This window comes from Plutella xylostella, chromosome 6 (genome assembly GCF_932276165.1).
Source record: "Plutella xylostella chromosome 6, ilPluXylo3.1, whole genome shotgun sequence".
In the NCBI taxonomy this organism is placed as follows: Eukaryota; Metazoa; Arthropoda; class Insecta; order Lepidoptera; family Plutellidae; genus Plutella; species Plutella xylostella.
The window spans coordinates 5,520,707-5,540,441 of record NC_063986.1 but is presented as its reverse complement, the minus strand read 5'-3'; the positions used below and the strand labels follow the sequence as shown (position 1 = coordinate 5,540,441).

Here is a 19,735-nt window from a genome sequence, read left to right as displayed (position 1 = left end):
TTTTTTTTATATATTATTATTTGTTTTAAGTTTATTTGTTTCGATTTGTTATAACTTTATTTGTTTCCTTTATTATTTCTTTTGTTTTTCCTCATTTTGTTTTCATCCGACAGCGCCGGAAGCCCCGCCTCACGCCCATTTCCGAGTCTCCGCCTCTTTCCGCGGTAAAGTATCCGTCACTTCCGCTTTTGTTATTATTTCACCCAATTTTAAATTAAAAAAAACTTATATGTGCGCGATAAATATAACTATAATTAATAAAATTTTATAACTGAATTAATATAATTATTTCTACAAGTTAAAATTTAAAAGTCACAATAAAAGTATCATGATTTGGCACCGGGCGCCATTTTCGCCGGAAGTGGGCGTGGCTTGTTCTGAGCATGCGCTGTGGAGGGGCGACGCTGGAACCGGGTTGGGCTTTCCTGCTACAGGGCACGTTGCCTCGCGCTCAGTCGTTTGCGCGCAGCCGCCGCGATTGGATGCATGCCCTAAACTCTGTCCGAGCAGACATCCACAACTTCGAAGAAATTTTGCGGCAGCTATGCCGCTGATACACCAGGTTAGTGAAACTTTTTTTCCACTTTTACTTTACTTCTTTTGATAAAGCGACATTCTACTTTGTGTACTGAATTTTTCACGATTTATTTTTATATATCTGTTTTTATCAGGTTTTATGTTTCAATATTTTATTTTACTTTTCCTCCATCACATTTTCATTGAATCTTTCATTTTCGCTAGGAAGGGTTCTTTCCACGGACCCAATTTTCAAATTTCAACGTTTTACATTTTTTTCACATCTACCCCCATATTATGAAATTAAATTCTAAGCGTGTTTTTTCAACTAGTTTGACTGGCTAATCCTTTGCCACGGTGGCAAAGCTTAGTTTAGCTGTATTGTTTTTACCCTATTAACCGAATTCTGAGAGATTTCTGTAAGATTCTTTTTTTCTTTGTATTTTTAACTAAATCTGGCCGCGATTGTCGTGTGGTACTTGTATGTGGGTTTTTTAAAAAGCAAAATTTCCCCCATATCCGCTATTTTCAAATAATTACTCAGATCGATTGCCTACCCTCATTTTTTTCTTTTTCTTCTTCTGTAGTTCCAAATTCAAATCCTTGGTTAGTGGGTCATCTTTCCATCCCACGAGTCGGTAACTCCTCAATGTAACGTCATGTACCCCGCAGGATAACGGTCGGTCGGGCGGCGGCGAGCACCGGCGCTCCCTGGCGGAGCTGCTGGGGCTGGACACGAGCCGCCTGGGCGAGCCCGCGCCCGCCGCGCCCCGGATGAACCATCGGGTATGTACTGTTTGTTGCTTTTTCTTAAAATCTGTAACTACCCTCCTTGTGAATTAGTGACTGGGCTACACGAGGCTCGACCATAGGCTACTGCATGTGCTCTCCGAAAGTTCCGTTTTTCGTTATATAGTGACCCTCTTGTTCCTTTTCGTTAAAATATGTTCCTACCCTCCTTGTGAATTGGTTATGAGGCTTAATCGGGTATGTACTGTCTTTACTGCTCTATACTGACGAAAAACGAATGAACGAGAGCAGCAGCGCTCCTAAACTTAGTTTTTCGTTTTCAGTTTCGTCATATAAAGGGGGTCCTGTTCTTATCGTTAAAATCTCTTAACTACCCTCCTTGTAAAGTTAGCAAGCTTGTAGCTAAACTTCATGTTTTGATTTAACGGTGCAGACATAACGAATTTACCACCGGTATACAGTTAAGATTTTGATTGGTGGAGGAAAGAAAATGTACAGTTTTAGAATTTTTTGAGATTGTGGAAAAGAGAACACGGTTAGGTTTTACGTAAAAACCGCGTTCCAAAACTACCCTCACATCTATTCCAAAATTATCTTTAAGAGGGTAAGTACTTTGTAATTTTCATAGTTCTACTTTCTGCATACGATTATCGTGTCAAATACTCAATTAAAACGTTAGTTTGTAGAAACTTTGCTTTTTAATGCTGTTCAATTACACGCGATTTATGTTTTTCAGTCGTGTATTTTTAATAACTATGGTGTGACGCTTTTTATGTAAATTACCTGTTTTTCTAGTTTCTTTTTATATAGGTAGATCAGTGAATTTTGTTGCGGTAGTTCATTTGGTTGGTGTTTTCTCTTGGGGTTTAAATAAAAAAAAAAGTACTCATCCCTTTAGTAGATTATAAATAAAAAAAACTTTTTTTCTCCTCCTATTTTATAGCCATAAACAGCAAAATTATACAGGGTGTTGCAAAAAGGGTATACTAAGCCGAAACCTACATGAGAATTTCAAAATTCGCGAAAAAAAACAAACTTTGTTGGTCACGTGAATAGTAAAGTCACCGTTTATCATTAGGAAAACATATTTTTCGCATTTTCGTCTCATTATGCTTTGTCTTCAGCCGAAGTATATCTTAAGAGGGTAACAGCGTTTTGGCGCCATGATTAATGTATCGGTGCATGTGCATACTGTCTTTTAATTTAAGTACTTAATTATTATTATTATTATTAAATTCTTTATTGCACATAAATTTATTTGTACATAGGCGAACTTAATGCTAAAAGCATTCTCTTCCAGTTAACCTTGGGCGTTGTGGAGAAAATGATAGGTAGTGCGAAATACAATGAGAAAAGTTTAATTCTGTTTAATATCTATTGTTTAACACTAGAATATATACTTACTTATACATAATTAATTCATTTTTGTAGACCACAAATCTGTAAAAATCTGAAGATCTGAGAAGTTTAAAAATCAAAGTTCATAATCCGGGCACTTAAGTTTTATTAGGCTTTCATAATTCGTGTACCCTTCGCTCTGCAACAGTATGCATGTTAGTTAATGCCGCGCCGCCGCCAGAGGGCCCTCTGCCAACACTCCGCCGTATTAATGTCCGACACGCTGCCAAATAATCCAAACACACACCAGTGCAAACATTTTTTCATGCAACCCTATCTCCAGGGAATTAGAATCCAGTTTTCCGTGGAAACTCCTCGCAGCTTCCGGCCCGGGATCGTTTTTACATGGTAATTTAATGGTGATTTTTGAACAGATTTTCTCCATTCGCTTGGGGCTTTTTCAACTAGCTATACTGTTGCAATTGCCCGTTAAACGTGAGTGGGTACCTACGACGGTTAGTCGGGTTTTAAAATGTTAATCCTGTAGTTTTCAGGCATTTTAAAGCTTTTAAAATTCTTAAATGTAAACTAAAAATGGTTTCTACGGTACTTGTGATTCAATCTGATTTTGATAAGTACCTACTACCTACTCTATAAAAAAATAGCGCGGTAGAACCCCTAATTAAGTAATCTCCGGCATTGAAAACTGACCCCTCCAATGTAACATTGTTAGTCTGAAATAGGTTCGGTTTTTTGCCCCATAAAACTCTCGGCTGTCCTGTAGTTCGAATTCAAGGAAAAGCTTTTCAACAAAGCAGCTAAATCTCCACTCTATTCAGAAAAATACACCCGGTATTTGAATCGTACAAGACTGTAAAATCTGTTTTCATTTTGCTGAAGTAATAAAAAAAGCTTTCCACTCCGTCTTGATGAAAAATGGCTTGTGCATTTCCTTATGTTGCGAGACAATCCAAAATAACGACTTACATCGTAGTCAATTGCGAGCTACATACAATGCAGTGCAAGGAAATAAACTACCCAAAAACCCTATATCGCGATGCCAAAACACTAACTTACGACGCAAAACCCACTCGAAGGCACAGTCTTAGCTTATTGTATCGAAAATAATAAGTTTGTATGGCATGACACTTGGCAAGGGGTCGCTATTGCGAGCTATTGGCATGGGCGCACCAATTTAATATTATTTGTGTAGGCTCATGCCAAAGGCTAGCCATTGTAGCGGGTTAATCGCGGCGCTGCGATCCGGAAAACTCCTCTTGCACTTTAAATTGCTTTTGCGTCGCGAGTTCGGACGAATAGGGGTTGTGACATACATGCACTTATGTTATGGAGTTTATGGATTACACTGCGTAAATAAAGATGGTTCTAGTACTGCCAAGATATGTAGTCGCATAAAAATAGACATAAGCCAGTGGTACGTCCATGTACAGGTGACTAGTGACGTAACTTGAGGAGGCGTTAAGATTGCCTACATTGACGTCAGCGTGCGTGATGATCCGTAGAATGGCGAACCGTGCCTGAGATGCTAGCTTTAGGTACTCAAAGGTACGCCTCTGGATGACATCAGAAATATGACACAGTCTTCATCTTTCGCATTGCAATATTCATTATGTTAACCTTATCTAATTTTGTGATGCAGGACGGCGGCTCCGCGGAGTGGGGCTGGGAGCGCGCGCCGAGCAGCCCCGAGGCGGCGCAGACCCCGCGCTCGCTCGTGCCCGCGCGCTGCTTCCCGCCCAGACACCCCACCGACTTCGCTAGCTTCAGGTATACTTAGCGAGCATGCATGATGCTTCTCCTGGTCATGGGCTCCCTCATACCCTGAGTCCCTGATTACACCTACCAAGTAGAGTGGCCGAAACAGTATTCTCGGCTGAGCACTCGCTAATTTTCTAGCCGTTCGATGGTCGAGGATCAACCGAGGATCCCGCCGCTCTACTCGGTAGGTGTAGGTTACCAGGGTAGGTAATAGTTGTAATGCTGGATGCTCCCTCAGAGCGTCGCAATTCTGTCGAGCCGTACTCACAAATTAAGCTGGATCTGTCAAAATATCCATAAAAGCGTTGGGTGCTGGTAGCCAGCTTTCTTTCTACTGTATACCCCTGTTTACTCACTACCGATCCCCGAGGTATTCTGTTCAGAGGATCATTGTTTGTAGACCAAGTACCTAATAGTAATTTTTGATACACTTACTAACTTAATCAAGGGTTGATTCCTGCTGAACGTTTACATAAATTAATTACATCCTAAATTATAGTAGAACCTTCCAACTTAACATTGAACTGCAGAATGAATTTGAAATCTCGCTAAATTTGATTTGTGTGAGACATACCGTTCTATTCTGTGCCATTATTCTGTGTAATATTTTAGAATGTGGTAGTTTGGCGTTCCATATTAACGATGGATATTTATTGCAGCGAGAGCGCGCGGCCGGGCGCGGGCTGGGGCGACGACACCGGCTCCTCCGGCCAAGGGATTACCGACCTTGTCGCCTCTTTAGTGAGTACCAGTTTTGTTTAATTATTCGGCTATTCATCAAAGATAGCTTAAAATTGTCTAACGTTAAAATCAAAGAATTTCGGGTTATGTCAGTTTGGCTTATTGCTGCTTTTGGCAGCTTTTACACAAAATATGCTAGTCTTCTGTTCTTGTGTGTAAATCCGAATTTACATTGAAAAACTAGGCTGCTGTTCTATGTTGCACACAACTGCACTGGTACTTCTGGCGTGTCGGTGTCCAACACTAGAGTTGGAGCAGCCAGCGACTACTGAAGACCTAATCCGGCAGGACAGTCCTTTCACGTTTTATCCCCTAATTTGCTTTGCATTAAAGTTACCTTCGTGTTAATCTAGGGTCTAAGCTTCCTACATACCAAATTTCATACAAATTAATTCGGATTAGTAGATTTTCCGTAAATGCGTAGTTCCCCCCGTGACCGCGTGTTCGTTTCAGAAGGCGCTGGCGATGCCGGCGGCGCCGCGCAAGCGCCAGTCGTTCTCGCAGACCTCCATCCGCGTGCACTACAGCTGCGACGGGTTCGACCGGAATGTAAGTTGTCCTCGTAAGTTGGGGCTTTTGGTTTTTATTTTGTTCTTTTGACATAGCGTAAGTTGTCTTGGAAGTCCAGTAAATTATGTGTCTTATGTCTAAGTCCTCATGAAGGATTGGGCGTTTTTGTGATGGAAAACGGGAAAGCATTCATGATATGGTAGCACGTTCCAACGGCAACGTTGTGATAGAGCACTCTTTCAGGTTTTTCATAATATATTTCAGCAACTTGGAATTTTCACTTAAATTGTGACAGAGCTGACCTCAATATTCGTTATCAATGTTTAAAGAGGCTATCCTCCGTACCCATCTCCTGTCCCCTTATACTTGTGTAGGAGTTACTAAGTTAAATGGAAATAGCCTATGTCCAGCGCAGATTGCAAATATCAAACGTGGCTAACTGCCAGGTGGGGGCTATCGCGATCACATCTGGATTAGATCTGGATGTTGTAGAGATAGCGGCCAAGTTACATATCGCGAGTTGACCTCCCCGAGATCAATTTACCCCAGACACTAGATTAGTATCTGTAGTCTCGTACGTTTGCCAAATAGATTTTTAACCAACCTATAGTACAAAATAGGGTTTTATTGTTTGAACCCAGTTTTAGTTGTGAACCCCTACCACCAAAATCAAAAATACCCCTCAAGATAAATTCAATCTATCACCTATTGGTATACCATGTATTCGGCTGTTATATCGGTAAAAGTTATGGAATACTGCAGCAATATTTCCGCAGATGGAGCCGGCCTGGTCTCCGGACCAGAACCACAGCTCTGACGGCATCAACGGCCGCGAGGAACACCCGAGGCTGCTTCCACGGCGCGCCTCTTTCTGTAAGTATTCTTGCACTTATTACTTAAAGTCTGTGTAAAAATATTACACTGCACAGCATAGCTGCTAACTATATTGAGTTCTAGTTAGAATCGTATAGATTAGATATACTCGAGTAACTTCATAACTAATCCTCCTCTTGCCTTAAAGGGTAAAGAAAATTATGTAACAAAACTCAACTAGCCTGATTAGCTTAATAGATTCATCCAACTACAATACTCTTCATCCAAATAGTGTCTATGTCTCATTTATTTAGTTACTATTCTGTGAGTGGTGCTCCTTGGGAAAAGCCTATTTCCAGCAGTGGATGATTATTAAATGATGATGATAGTTAACTCCTCAATCGGGTGCTACACTCATTCTCACCAACCATTACCTTTTCTCCCGCCAGGTGGCGTATTATCATCGGAGCGCAACGGCGAGCCTCTCTCCTGGACGGGGTCTTTGCCGGCGCGCTGTCTGGACCTTACTAGTGGCATCTCTCCCAAGGTGTTCATGGGAGGCCTGCCCTGGGACATCACCGAGCAAGCGCTGCTTAATACGCTGAGGCAGTTTCAGCCGGTTTGGTGAGTCCTTGAATGCAGTGAGTGTGCTGTGTGTAAGAATGTGTTTGTGTGCACGTGTGGTCTGCATAATCAACGCTAGGTGATATGCGATATGTGTAAGAATGCATTTTGTGTTTATGATCAAGTGCGCTGTGTGCAAGATTGAATGTTTATGGAATTTTTGGTCATGAATTTGATGGCACGGTTCAGTGTTGTCTAGCATTACTCATTACTCATTTTTCAAAATATTTTCTTTAGATCACTAGATACGCTTCAACATTAACTTCTTCTTCATCCATAGCTACTCTATTGCCAATCTACGATTAAATTATATCCTGCATATCTTTTTGGCCCTTTCCTTAGCATCAATACATATAATTTGGCGCATTTAACTAAGGTTTATTTCCCGTCCCTATAGCGTGGAGTGGCCAGAGCGCGAGCACGGCGGCGACGGACGCGACTCTCCGAAGGGCTACGCGCACGTGACGTTCGAGAGCGAGCGCTGCGCGCGCGCACTGCTCGCCGCGTGCCATCGCCGCAACAACGGACTGTACTACCGCGTGGCCAGTAGGAAGATACGCAGCAAGGAGGTGACATTCACACAGTTCTAGGCCTAGTTTCACCATAGTCTTTAGATCATAACAAGGGATTAGTTGTTGGATTTCGACACATCTCTCAAGAATTTAATGTAGAAATGAGGTATAATTCATGTGCATAACAGGGGTGTTTAAACAGACTATGGTGAAACTAGGCATAAATATATCATACGTTTTGTTCTTTTAGTAGTATAAACTTATTGTGCCATTATTTCGTCCACTATTATGATATTAAAAGTGAGGATCTCTGGAATATGTTCGGATAGAGTTCTCTAGTGAAGACCACAAACGCGTCACCATATCGACGCATTTACCTGGTGTCCTATTGATGATCACAAATTTATTACTCTCCCTTTACAGGCCTGTACACAAAGCTGCGTTGCGGCGTCGTATAGAATCAGATGTACACTACGACTGTTACAGTTTTTCAGGGCAAATGTTTACTGTCGCAGGTTTTTGCGATGTAACGTCGCAGTTTTGTGTACAAGTCCTACAACAGTTAACCATAAAAAACTCGGACAAATACTAATGAGTGTTATCCCCAGGCGCAAGTGATCCCGTGGTCAGTGAGCGACGCGATGTGGGTGTCGTGTGGCTCGGCGCGGCTGCAGCCCGAGCGGACGGTGTTCGTGGGAGCCCTACACGGGATGCTCACCGCCGCCGCGCTGGCCCGCATCATGGACGACCTGTTCACCGGCGTAGTGTACGCAGGTAGGTGGCGCTAGTGCCCCCGTGGTGTAGGTAGGTGGCGCTAGTGGCCCCGGCGTGGTGTATGCAGGTAGAGTGGTCTGTCTGGTGCATCCAGGTAGCTCAGTCTTTCTTAGTGTGTTGGTGATAAACACTAGCGCTATTCCCGCTGCCCGGGCCCTTTATCTGTCAGTCTCAGTGCCTTGGGCAGTTTGCCAGCTGATCTGACTGGCTAATCCTTTCACCAAGGCGATAAACCCTTGTCCAGCCCCCATAGCACGGGTCCGTAGTTAGACGTCGATAAACTTGCTTTAGCGCATTCTATCAATCACAGCACCCTATATATCGCTTTTATCTGCTTCGATAACGAACCCGTCTAGCGGCAGCTGAGAAGAATTAATCGGCTGTTATGTACAAATAAGGAATATTCTTTATTTATTCATCACGAATAAACCACTAATAACTCCTCACTCCCCCCAGGCATAGACACGGACAAGAACAAGTACCCGATCGGGTCGGGGCGCGTGACGTTCAACAACGTGCGTTCGTACGTGCGCGCCATCAGCGCCGGCTACGTCGAGATCACCACTGACAAGTTCAACAAGAAGGTATGTGTTGTGTTGAAGTAGTTAGAATGTCGCCCGCTAGGTGTCGCTCACTTAGATGTTGGTATTGTGCTAACGATTCTAGTCGAGAAATAGCTTGATTGGAGCCGTCTGCACTACAAGAGATGTGAAAAATCATGTCTACAATAATTAAGGCTCATAAATAAGACTGAAGACATTAGATGCTAGACTTTCCTACCCTTCTATTCTATTCTGTGGGGTGTAAGTACCTGCACCTGGCTGTCTAGAGTGCAACCTTTGTGCATATCCCCCAGGTCTAAACTGCCTTCCTAAGCTTGTAATGGTGTTGTTGAAGTAGATAGAATGTCGCCTGCTAGATGTCGCTAATATAGGTGTTAGTATCGTGTGCTAACAAAAAATATCCAGGCGAATAACTTGATGTTGATCTGCCTGCGGTATACGAGCAATGGAAGATCATGTCTCCAATAATAAAGACGATTAAGGACTCATAAATAGTACTGAAAATGTCCGACTCTCCTACTCTTGCACGGCCTTGCTAACAGTTATTTTTTTCACACCCACGCCAATTAAGGCTCCAAATTTTTGACCCCTATTCTTCTCCACATACCTATAATAACGTAACTAGACACAATCATGACATTGAATAAACAAAGTCACTAGCACCCCTATTTACCAAGTACCTAAATAAATCTAGATTTATTCTGTAGGTGCAGCTGCTGCCGTATCTTGAGGACTCGATGTGCTCTGTGTGCAACCTGCAGCAGGGGCCCTACTTCTGCAGGGAGCCCGTTTGTTACAGGTGAGTTAGCTTTCCACGTAGCTGTTACTTATTTTCATATGTATTTGGTTCTATTTAAAACCCTATCTGCTGTGAACCAGGCTTAACTTGAGATCTATTCATTCTTTGAGCTTCGCCATAAGTAATATCCTGAAGTCCAGGAGACTGGACGACGGTCAAACATAACGCCTAGGTATACCCTCCAGCCCTACCTTAATACATAATGACAGTTTTAGACCACAAATTAACGATTGATGTCTCAGACTGACCCAGAAGTTGTCTACCGATTGCTGGGCTCAATCATGATTGATGTCTCAGATTATGTTATATGTTATGTTTGTTATTTGACGGTCGAATGGCGTAGTGGTTAGTGGCCCTGACTGCTATGCCGAAGGTCCCGGGTTCGATTCCCGGCTGGGGCAGATATTTGTTTAAAGACAGATATTTGTACTCGGGTCTTGATATTTATATTTAGTATATATGTATTTGTGTAGATATATCAGCTGTCCGACACCCATAACACAGGTTCTGCCTAGCTTGGGGTCGGATAGCCGTGTGTGTAATGTCCCCACATATTTATTATTACTATGTGCAAGAAGTTATGTACCGATTGCTTATCACGATTGGTAACCTTCAGTGCACCTTCCAGAGACTTCATGTCTCAGATTGTGCAAGAAGTTATGTACCGACAGCTTGGCTCATAATCACGATGGTAACCTCCAGTGCACCTTCCAGATACTTCTGCCGCTCGTGCTGGCAGTGGCGGCACCCCAACAAGGAGCACGCGTACCTCACGCGCAGCTCCAAGCACGCGCCCGGCGCGCTCTACCACGCCACCTACAGCGACCAGGCCAATGAAGGTAACCTCACCACATCATCATCGAATAAAGTCAGTTCAGTGTCGGGGAGAATTGTTTCGTACATCCTAACTAATATTATAAATGCGAAAGTAACTGTGTCTGTCTGTCTGTCTGTCTGTCTGTCTGTCTGTCTGTCTGTCTGTCTGTTACTCTTTCACGCCAAAACTACTGAACGGATTTGAATAAAATTTGGTATACATATGGTCTAGACCCTGAAAAAAAAACATAGGCTACTTTTTATCCCGGAATTCCCACGGGAAAACTTTTTAAGGCGAAGCGAAGCTCGCGGGAACACCTAGTTATCTATAAACGTATTCACACTTGTCAGTGTCAACACTGATATCATGCGTATTGAGCTTTAAAAGTATACTATGTTATTTTCCCGGTTCTTAACTACCTCCCTACATTTTTTTATCCGAATCGGTTCAGCCGTTTTAGTAATAAATAGTAGTAACACTACTGTCTTCAATACTATAATTTCAAGGACCTTACCATAAAAACAAATAACCATAAAGTCAGTCTGGCTGTGTAACGCCTTACTATGTGATAACCCAATCCCTGCCGTAACTGCTCCCACCACTACACTACAAAACTTAACTCACTCCTTTCTCCCCAGGCACGCCATCCCCCCCCATGAGCGGCGGGTCGAGCGACCCATCAGGAGCGGACGAGTCGCCGGAGCCCGCGCTGCCCTGGCCGCTCTAGGCGCGACCGACACAGTGGAGCTGCTATTAAGTTGGGCACTTCGCCACAAACATCCACACGATTATGTTACTACAATCATGTAGAGGACTCTTTGGTTATTTGTTGATTTCTTTTTGGAAGTTGTGAGTTTTGGTTTTAATGATTTTTTTATTGTTTGTTTTGAAAAAGCTAGTCTTAGGAATGTTTAAATGCTCTGTTTGTTAAGTCCATTTGGAATTGTTTTTAACACTGTATTGTTTCTGATGTAAGGTATTTCTAAGATTAGCTTTTCGGTATCATGTTTACGAGCAGAGGAGTCCCGATAAAAGTTAGTCCGTTAAATACACACGGCGTCTGTATTTGAAGTTATCTCGGGGTTTCTCTGCGATTATTTAGACTTATGTGTAGTTGTTAACGTACTTAGGTACTCTTTTTATTTGTTATTCTTTTTTTAATTGTTATAAATATTGTTTAAACCCGTAGAGACAGTAATCTGTACTTTTAAAATGCATTTACAAAACATTTTAGATATATTTTCGCTATTACGCCATCCGCGTAGACATGTTACGTAGTGTGAACTTCACATGTGCCTAAAACCTAGTCGCTAGGTAAATTTTAATCGATTTTACGGTGCCTGATAGTTTTAGGCCTTTAGGCTGTCCATTGTTAACTAAAAATGCTCATTTTAAAACATTTTAACGGGCTTTTAATACATGTAAATCACAATTGTGAGTTTTATAGTATTTTAGTGTAAAATACCCTATGAATCAAGTAAATATGAAATGTTGATTTTACGCTTTCGTTTATTGATCTTAAAATTATACAATGTTATCTGCAATAAATGATTAAATTGAAACCACCTCTTTGTGTTTTACATTTATTTACAAATAGACCTTGTGTTACACACATATATGCACTAGTATAGGTTCAGTCGAAGCTCATGCTCATATCGGAGACGTTAGTGTTGTCCCCCCCTGGGCCGGGGGTCGCGGGGGCGGGCGCGGGGGGCGCGGGCGGGGGCGCGATGCTCACCGCCGGGAATGGGAACTGAGGGATGTCCTCCTCTGAAATAGATAGGAAGGGAGTTTAGAGGACGCTGGCGGAGGGCCAGATAACACGGTGCGGCGGCTAAGGGCCTCTACACACCAAAGCCGCTGACCCGGCGGCTCAGGCCGCCGGCTCAACCCGCCGGCCTCATTTTGTACAATCGTGCCTCATTTTGTACTAAGTTAACCCGCCGGCACTAGGCCGCCAGGCTATGCCGCCGGGTCAGCGGCTTTGGTGTGTAGAGGCCTTAGGGTGCTTTTCCACCAGAGATGTGCTATGCTACGATGCTATGGATGCGTTTAATATCCACCAATCATATTTATTGGTGCACATAGCTTAGCACTGGTGGAAACGGATTCAACTAAGATATGTTTTTTGTATGGAATGATGCGTGCTATGGATGTGTGCTATGGATGCGTGATATGGATATGTGCTATGGACCATCGCGAGTGGTGTGGCTATGTATGTGCAGAGCAGACCTACAGTATGCCCGCGTTTTTCACTGAAAGTAGACATGCCATCGTGGAAGCAAAAAGCTCGAGATGCGCATCTTTCTCGCACAGCTACTTTGCGGCGGCGCATCTTCGTAGCGCATCTTCCTCGCACAGCTACCTAGCGTAGTATTGGTGGAAACGGTCACATATTTTCGTAGCGTAGATATCACATCTTCGCAGCATAGCTGCATAGCACATCTCTGGTGGAAAAGCACCCTTAAGCGGTGCCGCAATGGTTTCCTACTCAAATATGTATGGACTACATATAAGAGGGAGGCCCCCAATGCTGCGGTGCGGTTTTTCGTATATTTTTCACTGAAAATGTATCTGCAGCAATGGGCCCTCGCCCTAATATGTATTGTAGGTCACACGGTACGTCCGGCACCGCTCCGGCCAACGTATACCGTATGGAGGATGTGGTAAACCGCTCACGGCACTGCTCAGGCGCCGCACCGTAAGTTGAACATTTCGACAATTTTGCAATTTAGAGTATCATATATTATCAAACGAAACTCAATCCCACTCACCATCCAACTGCGCATCAAGGGCCTCCACAATGAAATCCAGCAAAGCCAGCGCCACAGCATCATCCGGATCCTTCGATAACGCCGTGTGCAGCGCATCGGCAGCTTTCGCCTCTTGTCCATTTAGCGCTAGACACAACCCCATGGCGGAGTATGTCGGGGCGTGGCCGGGCCGGATGGAAAGGGCTTTCTCGTGCCATTGTAGGGCTTCTTCGTAGCGGCCTTGCTTGCGGGAGACGTGGCCGAGGGCATCGTAGGTGGCTGCCCAGCGAGGGTGTAGCTGGAATTGGGGAGTGGGTTTGTTAGAGTTTATGCTTTGGTAGTAGTGGTAGTTAAGTTTGAATGATTCTTGGCTTACGTTATGTCGCATACAAAGTGGTGCCTCTAGCGGAAACTATAATGAAACTTGACAAACTGAATGCAGATGACGGTATATCTTCTATACCGATATTTTTTAGTTTTTATTGTAAACTAGAAAACTTTTAATAAGGGTAGCTTTCACCAACGATATTTTAGAGCGCTGCACAAAGTATGTTTCTATCGCTGCTATAAACGTACATTTACGTAAAGCTAGATTTTATTTAAGGACTTGTATAACGTGTGCATATCCTACTGGCCCTTACCAACGCGCGCGGCCGCGAGCGCATGTGTGTCGCAATACTCGCAATGTCGGTATAGATGGCATGCAGTGGCGTGCCTTGGGAAAGGCCTTCGTCCAGCAGTGGGCTACTATAGGTTGAAGGAGGAGTGTCACAATGTGTGCTTGTCTATATATATGACACTATGTTTAGTAGCTATATCATACCGGTCCCTGGTCCTCAGCCAGTTGCTTGGCTCGCAGCCACAGCCGCCGGGCCTTGCCCACGCGCTGGGCGGCTAGGGCGGCGGCGGCGGCCTCGTGGGCGGCGTGAGGGCAGGTCACGCAACGCAGGATGCGCTCCCAGCCCAGCGCGCTTTCTGAACCGCCGGAGTCTTCCGACTCTGGCTCCGCCTGGAAGTTAACATTAATTTTGAGGAAGAGCTGATATAAGCGGACAAATGCCCGTAAATTGAAGGCGAAATCTGTGTTTCCATAGGCAAATATAACAAAACAATAATTTTCTGAACACTATTCCATTTAACACGCACTTAGTAAGTACACAATAGCGAGACTAAACATGAATAATATGTAACATAAAGGCACTTAGAACAAAATTATTTAAAAGAAATATGAATTAAAATCCACTTTCACTCTCAAGGCCTGTTGGATGTGACAACAAGATGCATCATCACGTTTGCTAGCTAAGCCCTAAAAGTACCAACCTCAACACTATTATGCAACAACGCTGCCCGCAACAGGAACCGTTGCGCCATGGACGTGTTGTAGAGAAGCGAGCATTCTACCCCGACGTAGAGCGGCGGCAGGTGGCAGCCTGGCATCAGTTGAGACGCCTAATGGGGGAACAAAATATTGTTAGTAGTTAGAGAAGCAATGGCAAACGAAATAGACCCATTATATTTCTTGTGGGCTCACTCAGATGTGACTCCCTCAAGTTAACATTATTTTGTACATAATATAATCTTGGTCTTGTCTTGTCTAAACTCTTAGCTGGGCCTAAGGGCCTTATCTACGAGGCTATAGTAGGATTAGGTAATCGAAAAGCCGGAGTGTTGTCTTAGTTGTCTCTTTAGGACCGTTTGCTATACTATTCTTGTCGGTGTCAAACGCAAGAGCTTCAGCTGAGGTTTGCCACTGTGAAAAAATTGCCCAGTCATATTAGAGTCAGTCGCTGACTGCCCAGACGCATAAGGAACTGGTGATACGCCTATTGTGCTGATTATAATGAACTAGCACTTCCCGCGAGGTTCACTTCACCTTAAAAAGATTTCCCGTGGTAATACCGCGATAAAAAGTACCCTATGTAACATCCAGGGTGTCAGCAAACTCCATACATACCAAATTTCATTAAAAATCATCGGTTCAGCCGTTTTGACGTGAACAAGTAACAAACATACACACATACTCACAAACATTCGCCTTTATAATATTAGTAAAAAGTAGGATAAATAAGCTGTGTACCTTAAAGTAAGCGGCCATGGCCTGATCATGTTCATTATCCGCCGCAAAGCTGTGTCCGTAGGCGAGCCACACGCAGCCCGCGCCAGGCTCGATGCTCTTCGCCTTGCTCAGGTAGCGCCGCGCGAACTCGCTCTTACCTGCAAGGGGGTAAGGTTGGGAATTGAGTTGGGTATTTTAGAGGACGTATCAGGTCTGGGTCACCATTTTAGAGGACGAGAGTGTTTATTTGCTACGATGCTATTCAATTTCCTATGTTCAATGAAGGCGTGCAATCAACTGCCTTACCAAAACGACACATTAGCAACAGACATCTGTCTGATCCATAGAAATTATGTCAGTTTTAACAGATCAGCAATATTGTTGTTTGCTAATGAGCGGTGGTGGTATGGTAGCAGCTTTAGTATAAGGTTAAGGATCTAGGACACCAAACCACTCACCAATAAGATAATAATAACAGCCGACCGCAAACCAAGCGGTCCAGCTATTCGGATACGCGTTGACCAGCTCGTGAGCGAACACGAACAGCTGCGAGCTGTTATTGAGCTCCAGCAGACAAGCCGCTCTGACCTCGGCGCAACACCAGGGGTCTAATGAGTCTAGGGTAGAAAGTGCTTCTTTCCAGCGGCAGGCGGCGGCGAGGCGTCGTGCGAGGCTGATGGCGGCCTCGGCGGTGCGGGAACGGACCTCTTCGGCGGCTGCTGTTATCTGGAGTGGGAGGGGAATATACAATAAATGTATACATTGTGGCGACATCTATAATGAATACGCGCAAAGAAGTCAAGATATAAATCCTACAAAGAGATATCAAGGACGACCAACAGATGGCATGGAAGAGTGAAAGCAAAATAATAAATCCTACATCGCGGTATCTAAGAATTACAGCTACTCAGTAATCCCGACATATAATCGTCGGGCAGTTGCCCACCAAGCTAAACCGCCCAGCTTGGTCGGAGGATCCTCCCTTTTCAATGGAGGAGTAGCAACACCTTTGCTCCTCCATAACATTGTAAATCCAAGGTTCAGAAGGCTATATTTTTTTTATAAAGTACCTATGGATCAGGTGTCATGATACCTAGTTGCTGCGGATGTGATGATAGTAGTTGCTGAAGTCAAGATACACATGTTTGCTACAGATGTCATGATACTAGTTGCAGATGTCATGATACCTAGTTGCTGTGGATGTCATGATACCTGGTTGCTGCAGATGTCATGATACTAGTAGATGTTGTCATGATACTAGTTGCTGATGCCATGATCATGATACTAGTTGCTGATGTCATGATACTAGTTGCCAGTGTCATAATACTAGTCTTCGGAGTCATGATACCAGTTGCTGATGTGATAATGTTCCTGAACCAAGATATAACCCCAACATTTATGATAAGCCAATATAGCTGACCCACAAACTCAAACAAATGTATGACTAATATCATGGTTAAAAGCACCACTAACCGGGCACTCCGACACAGGCGGCGGGGTCTTGGGAAGCGGCGCGTACCGCTGCAGCCTCGCCTTGTACGCTCCACGGACCAGCGCAGCCTCCGCCGGCGCCAGCTGAGAGCTGATCGGCAGCGAGTCTATTAGCTCACTCTCTGGGAATGGGAGAGATGATAGTTATTATAGTGAAATTAAGTTGTGTAATTGTTTGTGACAATTCATACATATGTAGATGCTTGGATTGCTCTACTGACTTAAAGTTGCAGGCCATACGCACGCACTTAACTGGATCGAAGAACTACCTAGATAGGTAGCTCATAGGCACTTGATGATGAGGCCCGGAATACTGTGTTTATGACGCTTTTTAAGAGAGATATATTTACAGCTTAAGATTCTTGGCTGATGCTATCCTAAAATTTTCATACGTGCTGATAGAGGGGCGTCGTTTCCTCTGTTATATTCAGGGAGTGTAACTTGGGATGCCGCAATTCATTTGAAAGCTGAAAGTTGTTGCGTGTGTCTAGTGAGTGTACCTTGTTGCGTGTGTCTAGTGAGTGTACCTTGTTGTGTGAGTGTACCTTGTTGCCTGAGTGTACCTTGTTGCGTGGGGCGCGCGTGCTGCTGCAGCAGCAGGTGCAGCGCCTCGTAGCACGCGGCGTCCGCCCGCAGCGCCGCCGCCAGCGCGCCCGCGCCCGCCTCGCGCCGCTCTAGTGAGTGTACCTTGTTGTATGAGTGTAGCTTGTTGCGTGTGTCTAGTGAGTGTACTGTGTACCTTGTTGCCTGATCGTACCTTGTTGCGTGGGGCGCGCGTGCTGCTGCAGCAGCAGGTGCAGCGCCTCGTAGCACGCGGCGTCCGCCCGCAGCGCCGCCGCCAGCGCGCCCGCGCCCGCCTCGCGCCGCTCTAAAGCCGACAGCGCGCGCGCCTGGCTCACTAAGACGCCGGCTAGCGCGCGCTGGTGATAGCATAAAGATTGATAGATGTTTTAAATACGACCAATGATATGGCTCACAATCCGGAAATACCGGGACTAATATTGTACCTTCAGAGATGAACAGTCTGAGCATAATGTAGGTATGTTTCAAATAAACAATAAAGTTGTCTTAATAAAGAGAAGGAGATAAAAGTTACCTACCCAAAATATATTTTTGTATTGCAATACAGGTTTGCGTAGCTTAGATAATATCTACTAGATATTCTTGTGTATGGTAGTTACTTGTGTCAGTGACAAACATGAGACTCTAGAGTCTAGAGCTTGTCTAGAGCTTGTCTAGGGTGTGTCACCGTAGTGAAAGGATTAGCCAGGCAGAATGGCATCAGTCACTGACTAACCAGGATGCTGGAAATATAGAGCAATAAATCACTTGGGGAGATTCCATTTAAGAACTCTGCTTTCATAATAATGTAGCTCTTAAATATCCAAAGGTACATACTTACATTGTGAGTCTGATCGGTAGTTCTCGGCTCCATCAGGCTTGGATCACACTCCTCCAATAAGGACAGTGCGGTGGCCGGCTCCTTGGCTGCCAGGTACGCCCTCATCGCCACCCCCAGGCACAGCAAGTGACTCCTGGAATGTAAAAATTTTAAAACTGTAAAAAGAAGATAAGAAAAGAACTATAATTCATACACATCATCACAGCAGCAAAAAACACTAAATACTATCATCACAATAAATATCTACCCTTCTTTTTATTTTTTTCATACTACCTCTTTATGGAAAAAAATTGTTATTGAGGAATACTGAGGACCAAGTGTTGTGTCACTCCATTACGAAGGAGTATGTCCTGTGAGACACGAGGTGCTGCGGAAGCTTAAGTCCACAGCCACAGAGGAGAAAAACACTAATAAGATTTAGTGTCATCACAGTAAATATTTACCCTTTTTTTTCATACTATCTCATTATGGATGAGGATTTGTTATTGAGGAGTATGAAAATTTATCCCACAGAGGAATAAAACATAAATACACAAATAATTTTTATATACCCTAGATTTTGTTTTTATCTGACTACCTCTTTATTGGCAGTTGATGATGCTGAAATCAGTCAGCCAGTTTTGGAACTATACTGCCACAGACAACGATATCACCTATTATCTGGGTCAACTTTCATTAAACCTCACCTATGTAGTTCCCTGGATACAACAGCATGAGCAGCACGGTGCAGCTCCCCGCGCGCTAGCATGGTGCTCGCGAGCAGCCATATGTCGTCCCCGCTGGCCTGGTCGCCTCCACCCGCCGCCGCCGCCGCGTCCGCCCAGAAGAATGCACTTGTCCATTGACCCTGTCACATCATTCATTGGTTAATGGTTGTTAATGGACAGGGTTTGGTTTTGTTGGAGTTGAATTTATTTATGTAATGTTTGGGTTTAGTGCCTAGGACTAGGACTAAGACTAGATTTTGTTTAGCAATAACGATCGTTTGAAACGAAAACAGATTTTAAAAAGCCTGCCTTGGTTATGTTGTTATGTTTAGATTTATTATTGATTGCTTTTCTCTAGACGGAAATGTATGAAAGTTAGCATTGCCACCATAGTTGTTTTCACAAGTATAGTATAAATAAATATGTGGGGACATCTCACACACCGTTAATGTTAATTAGTTAACGTTGTTTTATTCCAATACTTACCAATTCCGAGTACTGTTTTACAAGCGATCGCATAAAATCTACATTCAAAAATTCATTTGATGTGCGTGTGCTAGTTTCGTTTTTGGACATATTTTCTTGTAAACGAAAGAGGCTGGTATAAATACTTTGTTTGTAAGTAAAGATAACCGGAAAACGGAATTTTATTGAATTTTCTTGTTTACGCGCGCGCCATGATTCACAGACTAATGACAAAGTCATTTTGACAGACTGAAGACAGAGAACACAGTGTAATAAGTACCTATTCTGTGAGCTTTGAGACAGTGCACAGGCTCAGAATAATAAC

At 43.8% G+C, this 19,735-nt stretch overlaps 2 protein-coding genes across 3 annotated transcripts; one reads left to right on the top strand and one right to left on the bottom strand.

Annotated features, from left to right (window-relative positions):
* The first annotated feature begins 25 nt into the window (after positions 1-25).
* On the top strand, positions 26-11,438 carry LOC105384595 (cytoplasmic polyadenylation element-binding protein 1). Its single transcript, XM_038119669.2, has 13 exons — positions 26-562; positions 1,189-1,302; positions 4,265-4,392; positions 5,043-5,124; positions 5,578-5,673; positions 6,411-6,507; positions 6,897-7,071; positions 7,469-7,640; positions 8,192-8,357; positions 8,814-8,941; positions 9,628-9,719; positions 10,434-10,558; positions 11,175-11,438. The coding sequence occupies exons 1-13, from the start codon at positions 329-331 to the stop codon at positions 11,261-11,263; spliced, it is 1,698 nt and encodes a 565-aa protein (XP_037975597.2). The 5' UTR covers positions 26-328; the 3' UTR covers positions 11,264-11,438.
* Positions 11,439-12,122: 684 nt separating this feature from the next.
* LOC105384107 (cell division cycle protein 16 homolog) lies at positions 12,123-19,715 on the bottom strand. 2 transcript variants are annotated; one of them, XM_048621871.1, is made up of 12 exons: positions 19,432-19,712; positions 18,925-19,085; positions 18,239-18,371; positions 17,694-17,756; positions 17,400-17,499; positions 16,819-16,958; positions 15,804-16,071; positions 15,367-15,503; positions 14,610-14,738; positions 14,113-14,298; positions 13,311-13,587; positions 12,124-12,306 (listed from the first exon to the last, which is right to left on the bottom strand). In XM_048621871.1, the coding sequence occupies exons 1-12, from the start codon at positions 19,648-19,650 to the stop codon at positions 12,170-12,172; spliced, it is 1,950 nt and encodes a 649-aa protein (XP_048477828.1). In that variant the 5' UTR covers positions 19,651-19,712; the 3' UTR covers positions 12,124-12,169. The 2 variants fall into 2 exon arrangements, with proteins under 2 accessions (XP_048477826.1, XP_048477828.1); XM_048621869.1 differs by lacking the exon at positions 17,400-17,499 and having other exon boundaries at positions 12,123-12,306; positions 17,594-17,756; positions 19,432-19,715.
* Between the last annotated feature and the right edge of the window lie 20 nt (positions 19,716-19,735).

What these genes read in the sequence shown, in the direction of transcription:
- LOC105384595 (XM_038119669.2), top strand. Translation starts at nt 329, where the DNA reads ATGATTTGGCACCGGGCGCCATTTTCGCCGGAAGTGGGCGTGGCTTGT. An exon ending in ACCGACTTCGCTAGCTTCAG is followed by an intron (nt 4,393 to 5,042) that starts GTATACTTAGCG and finishes TATTTATTGCAG; the next exon opens with CGAGAGCGCGCGGCCGGGCG. An exon ending in AGGGAGCCCGTTTGTTACAG is followed by an intron (nt 9,720 to 10,433) that starts GTGAGTTAGCTT and finishes TGCACCTTCCAG; the next exon opens with ATACTTCTGCCGCTCGTGCT.
- LOC105384107 (XM_048621869.1), bottom strand. Translation starts at nt 19,650, where the DNA reads ATGACTTTGTCATTAGTCTGTGAATCATGGCGCGCGCGTAAACAAGAA. An exon ending in TAAAACAGTACTCGGAATTG is followed by an intron (nt 19,086 to 19,431) that starts GTAAGTATTGGA and finishes ATGATGTGACAG; the next exon opens with GGTCAATGGACAAGTGCATT. An exon ending in CCTTGATGCGCAGTTGGATG is followed by an intron (nt 12,307 to 13,310) that starts GTGAGTGGGATT and finishes TATCTATTTCAG; the next exon opens with AGGAGGACATCCCTCAGTTC.